General features: G+C 35.9%; 1 protein-coding gene and 1 long non-coding RNA gene across 2 annotated transcripts in view; one reads left to right on the forward strand and one right to left on the reverse strand.

Moving 5' to 3' along the window:
- LOC149784037 (regulating synaptic membrane exocytosis protein 2-like) overlaps positions 1–12,999 on the forward strand; it is a 134,212-nt gene that overhangs the window by 86,557 nt on the left and 34,656 nt on the right. The window contains exons 13-17 of the mRNA XM_089932133.1: positions 356–463; positions 3,351–3,519; positions 7,001–7,202; positions 11,771–11,892; positions 12,233–12,484. Of these exons, the coding sequence (XP_089788259.1) occupies positions 356–463; positions 3,351–3,519; positions 7,001–7,202; positions 11,771–11,892; positions 12,233–12,484 (853 nt within the window). The remainder of the gene's footprint in view (positions 1–355; positions 464–3,350; positions 3,520–7,000; positions 7,203–11,770; positions 11,893–12,232; positions 12,485–12,999) is intronic.
- LOC149784038 (uncharacterized) overlaps positions 7,131–12,999 on the reverse strand; it is a 34,040-nt gene continuing 28,171 nt past the window's right edge. The window contains exon 3 of the long non-coding RNA XR_016413729.1: positions 7,131–7,211. This is a non-coding gene — a long non-coding RNA (uncharacterized LOC149784038). The remainder of the gene's footprint in view (positions 7,212–12,999) is intronic.

A 12,999-nucleotide genomic window follows, 5' to 3' on the forward strand; every position in this document is an offset into this window, starting at 1 on the left:
CCTGTAAAGTTTGACAGATCGTTATTTCACTGTTCAATAGGTCAGTGAGGAGCATATATGTGCTTCATTTAGAATATGTACAGTAAACCTGTAAAGTTTGACAGATAGTTATTTCACTGTTCAATAGGTCAGTGAGCAGCATATATGTGCTTCATTTAGAATATGTACAGTAAACCTGTAAAGTTTGACAGATAGTTATTTCACTGTTCAATAGGTCAGTGAGGAGCATATATGTGCTTCATTTAGAATATGTACAGTAAACTTGTTAAGTTGGACAGATAGCTATTTCACTGTTGAATGAGTTAACTAATGGTTAAAGGAAAGCTTTCATGATATTGTTTTTAATTTCTTATAGGTACTAATTGATCTTACAACAGCCAGTTTGACAGATGAGCCTTACTGGTACCAGCTAAGTCATCATGATAACACCAATCTTCCCTTGCCTACTTCCTCGCCAAGAACAGTAAGTTCACAAAGTTGAATGTTCTGGAAATTACACATAATTTTAATTTTTGAATATTGTATGTTTACTTATGCCTGTGCTGTAATCAGTGAAAGTGGAATGTGTTACTATCTCCCACCTCCACCAGGTGATAATTTTTAGTCAGCAATGATTTGATTTATAGGATGGATTAAAGTTAGTGGGATACAATATTCTGTGTGGAACACAAATTTGGGAGAGAACAAGTTTTATGCATATTAGATTATTTTGTTGTGGATTTAAAACATTAGTAATAATGATAATAATAATAATTGTTAATAATAATTATTATTTTAATATGATGATATTTGAAGTATAGCACTTTTTCAACAACCAATTTTCAAAAGTGTAGCCATGTACAGATTACACATGTATACAGAAGGCAACTTTTGCCATTTGCCATTTGTGGCCATTGATGGGTTTGACAGTACTTTGTGGTATCGTTTCACTTATTTTCCTCACAATCTGAGGAAGATCTGACTTTTGGTAAATTTACATGTTTGCCCTTGCATAGCGAAGGCAGAATTTTTAGGAATAAGATTCCCTTACCTCTTTAGCAAAATTCAGAATTGGATCCATTTTGGAAACTGGGGGTAGTTTTCAAGGATCTCGAAGTGTTACGTTTCAGTAATGACCATCACTACAGATAGGCATTAGAAAGTAGGAAGGTTCAGCAGATACCAGGAGATTTATTGTTAATTGTTATTTACAGTTGAATATACAGTGGTACCTGACTTCAAAGCTGTTCAGAGAATTTATAAAACTATACAACCTTATACTGAGGTAGGGTCAGTATCTAACCTACATTCAGCCAAAAATGGCTTTCATTACTGATGGCATTATAGTGAGGGACTACACAATACTGATGGGAATTATAGTAAGGGACCACAAAATACTGATTGGAATTGGAGTGAGGTAACACATTACTGATGGGAATTACAGTGATTTAACACAATACTGATAGAAATTATAGTGAGGGACCACACAGTACTGATGGCATTAAAGTGAGGGACTACACAATGCTGATGGGAAATAGAATGAGGTAACACAATGCTGATGGGAATTATAGTGATTTAACACACTACTGATAGAAATTATATTGAGAGACCACACAATACTGAACCGCTCCGGTGGCCTAGTGGTTAGAGTGTCCACCCCGGATGTGGCAGGTTGTGGGTTCAATCCCCAGCCAAGTCATACCAAAGACTTGTAAAAATGGTACTAACAGCTGCCTCGCTTGGTGCTCAGCATTAAGAGGGTTAGTGTTAGGACTGGTTGGCCTGGTGTCAGGATAATGTAACTGGGCGGGACATCATGCAACATGTCTGAGGCATGGTACCCAGTGCTAGACATCAATATAAACTGCCACACTGCAGACATCGTAGCGATATGACTAAAAAGTTGTTAAAGCTACTTTAAAAACCCATGTCACACACACACACACACAATATTGATGGGAATTAATGTGAACTAACTAAATACTGATGTGAACTATAGTGAGAGACCACTAAATACTGATGGTAATTACAGCGATTTAGCACAGTACTGTTGGTAATTACAGGGATTTAGCACATTACTGATGGTAATTACAGTGATTTAGCACAGTACTGATGGTAATTACAGTGATTTAGCACAGTACTGATGGTAATTAAAGTGATTTAGCACCGTACTGATGGGAATTATAGTGATTTAGCACAGTACTGATGGGAATTATAGTGATTTAGTACAGTACTGATGGGAATTATAGTGATTTAGCACAGTACTGATGGGAATTATAGCGATTTAGTACAGTACTGATGGGAATTATAGTGATTTAGCACAGTACTGATGGGAATTATAGTGATTTAGCATAGTGCTGATGGTGATTACAGTGATTTAGCACAGTACTGATAGGAATTATAGTGATTTAGCACAGTACTGATGGTAATTACAGTGATTTAGCACAGTACTGATGGGAATTATAGTGATTTAACACAGTACTGATGGTAATTACAGCGATTTAGCACAGTACTGATGGGAATTACAGTGATTTAACACAGTACTGATGGTAATTACAGTGATTTAGCACAGTACTGATGGGAATTACAGTGATTTAACACAGTACTGATGGTAATTACAGTGATTTAGATGGGAAATATAGTGAAGGGCCACATGATAAAGATGCATTTTATTAAGGACCACACGTTACTGATGGCATATAATATGGGACCACACAATACTGAAGTGTATTGTATTGAGGGAACAAATAATAATGATGTACATTATAACGAGGGAACACACTACTGATGTGCATTACAGTGAGCAACTACTAGAATTATCATGAAAACTATATACAATATTACTGATCTTAAAATGTTTGCAAAGACTAATACAGTAAGACAAGCCAAATATTTTGATCCTTAAAATGACCAACTTTCTCACACAGCCTGAATATTTGATCCCATCAATGTGTAGTTTGTTAGGTTTCACTGTGCAGGAAAAATTACATGAAGTGTTTCAAATTGTATTTTCTTTAATTGGGCATCATATCATTTTGCACCAGTCCGTTTGCTTCAGGGGCCCAGGATGGCCGAGTGATCTAAAGCACTCACCTTCTTGATCACTGCTATTTCACCTCTGTCAGCATCAGTTCGAGTCTCAGGCAAGGCGAATTATGGTAGGTGAGAGAGTGTGTCAATAGTTTCCCTTGAGTTGGTGGTTCTTATTGGCATTTTCCCAGGTTCCACCTCCACACCAGCTGCCACATATGGCCTCTCAGGTATCAAAAAATGAATTTAAACTCAAAACAAAAACATCTTTTGCCTTGAGGATAACCATTTCAATACATTTAATCAATTATTTCAAAATAATTTCTTTTTTCTTTCTGCAGAAGACAAGTCAAGATCCTCATGATATAAGAAGATCTGATAGCACTGAGCGGAGAGAACGCCCACCGTCTGTAAAGTCTACTCGAAGTAGAAGTGACCGTGAACCAGAAAGAGATCGAGACCTGGGTGAGGCGGAGTACTATCGTGATGACAGTATTGGAGCTGCATCTGGTTTGTTTGGATTGTTTCCTGTCTGCATCCTTTTTTTACAGTTCATGTTTTGGATTTGTCCACTTCATGGCAAAAAGCACTGCACTTATCTCATATAATTTGACCATGAATGGTGGAGCTGGCTAAAATAGGGCTCAGTTCTAATGATACTAGTCTTCCATGACATTTGGTATAATTACCTTCTCAATCTTTCACACTTGATCTGGCATTCTGTACAGATATTCGTTAAATATTTCTGTATCAGATTTAAGCTAATCAGGTATCTTCTTTGAAACCTGTGTGATATATTTTTTAGTGCAGTGCATGAAACTTCTAAAATTACCAATTCATTTTGAATTTCATTCATATAATAAAGCTAAAGTTATTTAACAAGCATACAAATGGGGTCTGTAATAAATAAAAAGCTAATTTATTTTCTGAGTTGGGGAAAGAACTCGTTTAATGTGGCATATTCATGATTTGGGTTCTCCAACTTTATATTTTCCTGGCAAGAAGTAATGCACTAGTCCCATTTAATTTGACCATGAAATGATAGAATTTGCTAATTGAGAGTATAATTCTGATGAGACTAAATACTAAATAGTAAGAAATAGTAATGATGTGTACATATGGTAGCCACTGACTTGGAGTCTAATAAACCAGCTGCATAGCTGCCAACCCTCACGAATTTGGTGTGAATTTCACGACTTTTTCAGCGATTCACGGATTCATGCCGCAAGCCAAAAATTCACGAATTCTCCAATCCTCAATTATTTTGAATTTTTAATAAAATAACCGATTTCCCGTTAAGCGCTAGTCATGATATTCGCAGTTGCTGAAACGGTCTGGTACTGCTGGTCGCAATATTAGTAGATCTACAGCCGATTAGTACAGTTGGCCCTGTAGCAAGCATTTTAGCCTATTTTAATCTATATGTATAAGAGTAGTTTTACAAATGCTTTTGAGAGAATCTGGGGCCTAACCGGAATTTTGCTCTGCGCATGCGTCACCAACACTGATTTGAGGTACTTTTCAGCATCGCATGTAAGATCTTGAAAATGTCTTCACCACCAAGGAAAAAGAAATGTATTGCTCAAAAAGTGAAGTTTTGGAATATATCAAAAATTGGCCATGCATTCAGACATTAAACATTGATATTCATCATGCTTTTTGCACTCATTGTGCCATCGCAGAGACGATGTGAGGAAGCACATCAGTTGCAAAAAACACATAGAAGTTGGGAAAATTAAGAATTCGCAGATTTCAGCTCTGGAATATTTTAAACAATTGCCGGAAGAAATGCAGGCTACCAACACTGAAGCATTATTTGTGAGTTTTCTAGTCGAACACAATCTACCTTTATCAGCTGGAGACCATGCTAAACATTTGTTCTGACAAATGTTGGCGGATTCTAAAATCGCTTCCAAATTTTCCTGTGAAAGAACCAAAAGTGCTGCAGCTCCTGTGCATTCCTCACAGCAACAGTGCAAGTGAAGTGTATTTTCTCTAGTGAGGAAAAATAAGACTTTAGGGCCTCCTTAGCTGCAGAAAATTTGTCAGTAATTTTAGTCACCAAGATCAACCAGCAGGCAAGAAGTCTGAACTGTTTAGAAAACTAATTTACGATCAAGCAGTTGAGGAAGTTCAAATCTACCACAGTATCATGTCTTGATAAATAAATATTTCTGCATATATGTAGTGTTTTAGTTTTATATTGCGAACTTGATATAGTGAATATTTGATGGTCAGAGCGGATGGAGTGGTCAGATTGGATGGAGTTATTGTCTTGGTATTTTTCACTAATTCATGTCCAAATTCATGACTTTTTAACCCTATTTTCACTAATTGTGAGCCTGGAAGGTTGGCAGCTATGCAGCTGTCCCTCATATTGGGTTCTTACTAATCGCTTAAACTATGTTAAAAATTTTAAATTTTGTCAATAATCACAGCACGATAAGGAAAGAAGATACAGTAGACATACAGTATGTTTCACAATATTTAAGAGCCATGGGAAGATTGGTTGGGTGGATTTCATGCTTTATTGCACAGCAAGACAAGTAAATTATTTAGTGCTGAGACAATTGGGATTAAGTGCCTTGGCCAAAAACACACCACGGTGGATGACCCAGGCTGTTTTTATGGTAGGATGCAAACCTGCACCCTTTTGGTCACGAGTCAGACATACTAGCCACTGAGCCAATGCAACTCCTGGGACTTGCCACTGGCTACTTTGGCTGCTACTAAATGGAACATAACTTGAGGAATCATACAGGTGCCCATTACTTCAAAGTTAAAAAGGAATGTGCAAATAAAAAGTGACCTTATGAGCAGACAAATATTTGTCTACCCTGACTTGGGCTCAACTAAAAAATTCAGGTCCTGTAGTCTTGTCAGAGCACAAAATTTGAACTTGCATTCCTAATGCCAGTTGAAAATTCATGCGTAGAATATGTCAGTATCATTGAAAATTGGCATGCATGTATGTATATATTTAATTATTAATATCATACCAACGTTTTCTTCACTAGAACTCCACTCAGAGATATGTCTTAGAAAAATAAGATCTTGAAATTTGAGTACGAGATTAATTTTTGTGCTTGGTATTGTGAATATGGGTTCCCATGTCTGATCGACCAGATATCTATTCACAGGTTAGTCTGAGTCTCAGTATGAAAATGCTTATATAATCTAAGAACCAGGTGACCATGATATGGAGATATTTGCTAATGCAGGTCAAACTGGATATTGATTTCACACACTTGTTTTGATTTTTTAATAAATGGGGTACAAAATGAGATATATTTACCTCTTAGATGTTGTATAGAAAAAAATAGTGTACAAAATAAATATGAAATACCCTTTTGACAAAGAGGGATGCTGTGGAAAACTAAAGTATTCTAGTTTTTTATTTCTATAAGGAAGAGTCAAATTTGCCATATGAGACACTTCCCGTGAAAGCTACTTCTTCAGAAAGACAACATTAATAAACCCCTTTTTAGAAATTCAGGCCATATTCAATTTGTACGTAAAATACAGCTATATGGATTCACTTTCATGGTATAATAATATGGACATAGGATCTTATAGAGTCTGCAGATGTTTGATTTGTTGATCATTTTAGCATCCATCCATCCATCTGTCCATCCATACTTTAGCTTCAGGGCAGAGTGAAATGTGTTTAGAATAATCTTAGCCTTAATTTTATAAACTTTGTTACTTAATAAATGTTTGGCTCAATGGGAAAGGGATTTCTTATATGTTAGTTGCATGTTATCTTCTATACTGAGATATTTTTCAGCTAACTACATCCATGTACACACACATCTGCTGTAACACTGTGCACCAATAAATCGGGGTCTAATTTTTTCTCTTTTTGATTTCAAGCAGCGATAAATTCTGATTTGGCTGACATGGGGAATGTCTTATAAAAATGGCCATGGTCATGAGTTGGATGAGTTTTACAAATATACATAACATAATTTTCTGCATTTTTTTATTTCAGTGCCTGGTGCAATAGATGGGCGACGGAGACTTCCAAGTTCAGAGGCAGTGGTCGACAACCAACTTTCCATACCAGATACTTCCGGTCAGAGGTCAAGGTCACCAGCACCTGATACCCGGACAAGGCTACGCTCACCAGTCCCCCACCATCGGTTATCAGACTCAGCTGCTGTTTCACGCTCACTTTCCCCACCAGATCATAGGTTGGTATACTGCAAAGACATGCACTATTTGGTTGTTACAAAGTTTTGATACAGGGAAGAAATTATTGCAGTTTGACGGAGGCTTGAACCCAGTACCTTCCAAACTTAATTTGAGTGGACTGCTGCATAAGCTGATTGCCTAAGCTCTCCCTAATAGGTTATTACCGTGTATATTCACTCTGCTTGCCGTATATATTTTTTTCCTAGCATCTTTGTTAATTCCCCAATTATGGATCCTTTAAGACAATCACCCAGTTGCGGTTTTGAATATAGAGCTAATGAGCTCACCTTTCATGGGAGAGAAATTATTGGCATTATGTGAGATAAAAACTTTGATCTTCCTGATTTTAGTCAGTATGTCTTAAGTAAGTTCTCTAGATTTAATCCCACATATTTCTCCGAAAATGATGTCATTGTGTTTGAAATAAATCCACCATATATCTCCATTATCATAAATATCAAGACGCTTCCATTTCCGGACACCATATTTTCGAACTTTTTTAAATGATTTTTGATCATAAATGACATTTCAACAGATCTTGTAATTTTCTTTGAAGCTGATGAAAAATTAAAAGTTCAGGTTGTCTGAATCATACTTAAAAACAAGAGATGGAATAGATGACTGTCAGACAATGAAAAGGCTTCAATAAGCCTTCTTACTTCATGGATTAACTGAAAGTTCTGTGATTGGTCCCTAATAAAAACATTTAACTTATTCCACGACTTGTGTTTTGCATTTCAACAGTGACATGCAGATTTAGCCAGTTATCATTTCAGTTTCATTCAGTGAGATTTCCTCACGATAACTTATTTCTGGTTTTCACATCACTATATTCAATTAATAAATTCCTGAACCAATTTGTTTTAGCTTTTTATTGGAATCTTTGGGGAAATCCTCACCATATGTGGGTTTGTAGCACTAGGAGCATTTTAAGCAGTTTTGGATTTGAAAAAAAACATTTCTTACTCTTCTTAATTGATATAGACATATATCATTTTGGTGGTACAGTCTGTTGTCATTATTGTCACAAGAGTGAAATATTTCCTTCTATGTAATCAAACAATTTTGTATTTATTTTTAATTATATTATAATTTGTAATGAAGAGACCATCAACTTGCTAGGACCTTTTTTCTCATTATGTGTCAATGCAGTTTATGTCTGTATTAGTGTATTACTCAGTTGATAAGTAAAGGTTCTCAAGATTTTATGATTTGTTATGAATTTATTGCCTACATATAATGCTTCATTTAATGTTTTATCACATTATTACTGTTTTCATATAAACAAGATATTTATGTTTCATTAATATGTTTCTTGTGCGACTTGATGCAGTCAAGTCTGTTGGGGTGGGTGTAAAGTGGTCACTGTGGTCGGATCCAGTTGCCTAGTGGTTAGAACGTCCATCTTGGATGTGGAAAGTCGTGGTTTTGAACCATGGCCAAGTCATACCAAAGACTTATAAAAATGGTACTAACAGCTGCCTTGCTAGGCGCTCGTCATTAAGAGGTTAGCGCTAGGACTGGCCAGCCTAGTGCCAGGAGGATGTGACTGGGTGGAACATCATGCTACATGTCTGCAGCATGATGCCCCAGTGCTAGACATCACTATAATCTGCCACACTGCAGACATCATAGCAAAAGTACCATTTTTTGTTTAAGGCTAAGTTAAGAATCCAAATCACACACACACACACACACACTCTTTCTGCAGAACATAAGATTGTTAAGCTAAAGGATTTAATGTCTTTAATGATTATAAGTTTACCTACATGTTGATTAATTACCCTTTTTGTATTATAGCATAATGCAGTGTATGACATAAACCTCATTAGCACAGCTAGTCCTACAGTATTTTATAGATTGCCATCAGACTTGGTACATGTGTACTTAATTATGTATCTATTGGCAAATTACTCATGTTTTATAAGAGTTATTGCCCTTTATTTACATGCAGTAGAATGCAATGTATGACAGTATTTTGAACGCAACTAGTGACATGATGTCAATTGACTGACAAAATCACTGCTTCTGTGCTTTTTTCCTCCATATATGACCATTACTATCTTTGGAACATGTTGTAGTGTATTATGTTATATTGTTGTGAAAATGACTAATTTCACAATTTCCACTGGATCACCATGAAACTGTGTATATGTTGTGGTCATCATTTACCAGAAGACTTTGTATGTCCAGTTGATACTGAATGAAGATGGTATTCATCTGATGTCCAGTAGTGCCACAATGGAATATCTTGTTGTTTCTACTCCGACTAAATAGTTTTTTTGCCAGTTTACAGAAATTAATAATAATTGTTATGGTTTGTTGCTAGGAATATTGAAGTAGTTAACATGCATGAAAGCTGACTGACATTATTTTATGAATTATAAAAGTAAACAACACCAGAAGTGCAACCAGAATTCTTTGTTTATACTGAAAAGTACTGAATTATTGTCATATATAGTGGCAGAGAAGATATTATGCAAACTAGCTTAACATGCTCATTTCCAACTGGTATTGAAATTGCCAGGTGCATCAATACACATCCCTGGCAATAGAGATAGAAATATTCTAGTCTAAAACACAATATTCAAGAAAAAATAAGTTTTATTAACATATAAATTATCTGAATGAGTAGAAAATTGATTGTGTTGAGTGCCAGGATATCTATATTAATGACTATAGACGAGAAGAAAAGTAATTGTTTCATGCCCAGATATGTACATTAATGGTTTTTGACAGGGAGAAAAGTAATTGTTTCATGCCCAGATATGTACATTAATGGTTCTTGACAGGGAGAAAAGTAATTGTGTTTAATGCCTGGACATATACATTAAAGTCTGTAGACATGGAGAAAAGTGACAGTGTTTAATGCCTTAATGCCAGGATATATATGCATATGACTTTAGACAGAAAAAAGTAATTTGGTTTAATGCCCAGATAAACATATTAATGGCTCTAGGCAGGGAGAAAAGTAAATTTGCTTAATGAGTGATATGTACGTATGGATGGATGGATGGATGGATGCATGGATGTGTACATGCATGTATATATGTATGTGTATTAATGACGATAGATAGGGGAAAAGTAATTGTCTTTAATGCCCAGATATATGTACATTAATGACTAATACAGCAAGAAACGTGATTCTGTTTAGAACCCAGATATTTACATTAATGACTAATACTGCAAGAAACGTGATTGTGTTTAGAACCTGATATTTACATTAGTGGCTATAGACCCTGTAATGTTTTATTACTTTCTTTGGTTTTTGGGTCAAAACCTGGCTTCACAGTGCATACCAAATGCCATGAGAGATAAATGAGCAATCAAACCAGACCTAGAGAATCTGGCCTTTTGTAGACATCTTTGTTATCATTTAAAGAAATAAAAGCATTGTATTCACTAGATGGCTAATTAAGCAACACATGCACATTCTTGGTTAAAATTACAACAAACATTCTGAACAGTCAAAACCATGTCATTCATGGTAATTTTTTCTTTAGATAGATTTTTCTAAATCTGGGAACTGGCTAAAGCTAGCTTAGTAAAAAACCTCACATCGAGTAGGCACATAATAATTTTGGCCTGCAAGGGAAAAAAGCAAAATTACAAAAAGCACGTAGAAAATGATGTATTCTCAAAAGCTTGGATAAAGCCTTGAAAATGTAAATAGAACCATTCCATGCTGATATTAGAGACACTGAACTGAATTATTAAGAACAGTATCCTATAATTCCCCTTTCAGGACAGGTAGCCAACTGAATTAGAGTGTGTGATGTTTTTTTTTAAATGTAGCTTTAAAAAAAAAATCAGTCATATGGCTACGATATCTGCAGTGTGGCAGTTTATTGTGATGTCTAGCACTGGGGCATCATGCCACAGACATGTAGTATCAGATTCCACCTAGTCACATTATCCTGACAGCACTAACCTCTTAATGCTGAGCACAAGTGAGGCAGCTGTTAGTACCATTTGATAAGTCTTTGGTTTGACTAAACCTGGGTTTGAACCAACAACCTTCTGCATCTGAGACGGGTGCTCTAAACACTAGGCCACTGCATCAGTATAGCTGAATTAGTAATTAATAATAAGAGTTTTATTAGCAATTTACTGCAAGTCAGCATAGCTTAAGCTGATTTCCACACTATACTGCCTCATTTCTATATCTGGTTTGATTCTCTAGGTAAACCCAGTACAGCACCCTATCTCATTCAGTATTCCTGGCTAGTTTCCTTGACAAGCCTATGAGGTTATATTCAGTCAGGTTTTTACAGTTTCTTGAAATGTCCTAAAAACTTAACAAAATGGTGGCTCTTTTTGGTTGATTTTGATTATTGTTAGGATTTGAATACCTTATGATGTCAAATAATGCATTTGTTTATGATAGCTGTAAGAGTAAATACTTGGAACTGCAACTGTGCCTAGATGCATTGGTACTGCCTCAGTAGGCGTAATTACTGTGTGTAGGCATATTCATGTTACATGTTTCTTGGCATTTATGATCATACAGTACGGGTACAATTGAAGAGCTACTTTTATACTTGATTTGCAATAATCTTTTTTGCAGATCTTCCCTGCCTAGCAGTCAAGCCAGGATTCCTAGTGGAACCCCCACCAGCACACCTTCTCCAAAGAAAAGACAACTTCCAGCCATTCCTTTAGAGGCACAGAGAGCCAGTAGAGATAGAGGTGAGTTACCTCCCTTGCTCAAGTATGCTAATCTAGGTTCACTTTTGTAAAGTACACAGATTTTCCATTGATTGATATTTTATATAGCTTTAAAATAGTAAGTTTTTTTTGTCACTAAAATTATTCATCAAAGGGATGAAGATCAATTGTATTTGGAGACTTGCAGTCTTTAACAGATAATTGATAAATGATTGGAGAAGTTCACAAATTAGGTCTTAGGATCACTGGAAACCATTGGGCCATTAGGTTGAAGATTGTGGATTTTAGATGACTTTCTTATATACTGCATTTCTTTGATTTGCTAATTCTCTTTTGCAAGTGGACAACATTTCTTTTTCAGTCACACAAGAATTAGAGGAAAGGGCACGGCAGATGAAACAAAGAATAATAAGGCAGGCTGAAGGTGGTGGTCACCTCCCATACTCAGATAGTGAGAGCTACCATAGACATGGTCATAGAGAACGGTCACATGAGCGGGGAATCTCACATGAAAGGGAGAGGGAGAGAGGGATGTCACGAGAGAGAACAGAACGTGAATATGATAGGAGAGGTAGAGATATAGATAGAATACATCCACCAAGAAGAAGGAAAGGTACAGTTTAGACAAAAAGATGTGTTTCATTGTTTTATGCTAAGTAAATAATAGTTATAATTAATTTCTGTGGATAAATGAAACAAGTTTTACCATACATTCTTGCTTTCAAGTCAAGTCCCACTGCAGACTACACAGACCAAGATCTGCCATCACATAATATGCTGGTAGATCTGGGGTTAAATTTGTGGCTTACTTTGTCGCCCACAACTAGCAGTTTTAAGACCAAACTTAGTTAAGCAACCTTTTTAAGAATCATGTGCTATTTGTTTCAATACCTACTTGCCTGAAGTCCAGCAGGTTCTAAAGATCTTTATAAAAAATCTTCAAGTTTTTTGAGTTTGTTATAGAGACAGTCTGTTAAAATGGGAAACACGGAGAGATTTTAATTGTAATAGGAAACACAGTATACAGAACACCCATTTCTTATTTCACCCTTTTTGTGCATCACCAATTCATTATTCAAGATTTTGTGAATAGATGGGTGGGTATATTTTGTATCAAATTGAATTCAG

The sequence above is a fragment of the Sinohyriopsis cumingii genome, chromosome 14 (assembly GCF_028554795.1).
Source record: "Sinohyriopsis cumingii isolate HCF-2022 chromosome 14, ASM2855479v2, whole genome shotgun sequence".
NCBI classification, from domain to species: Eukaryota; Metazoa; Mollusca; class Bivalvia; order Unionida; family Unionidae; genus Sinohyriopsis; species Sinohyriopsis cumingii.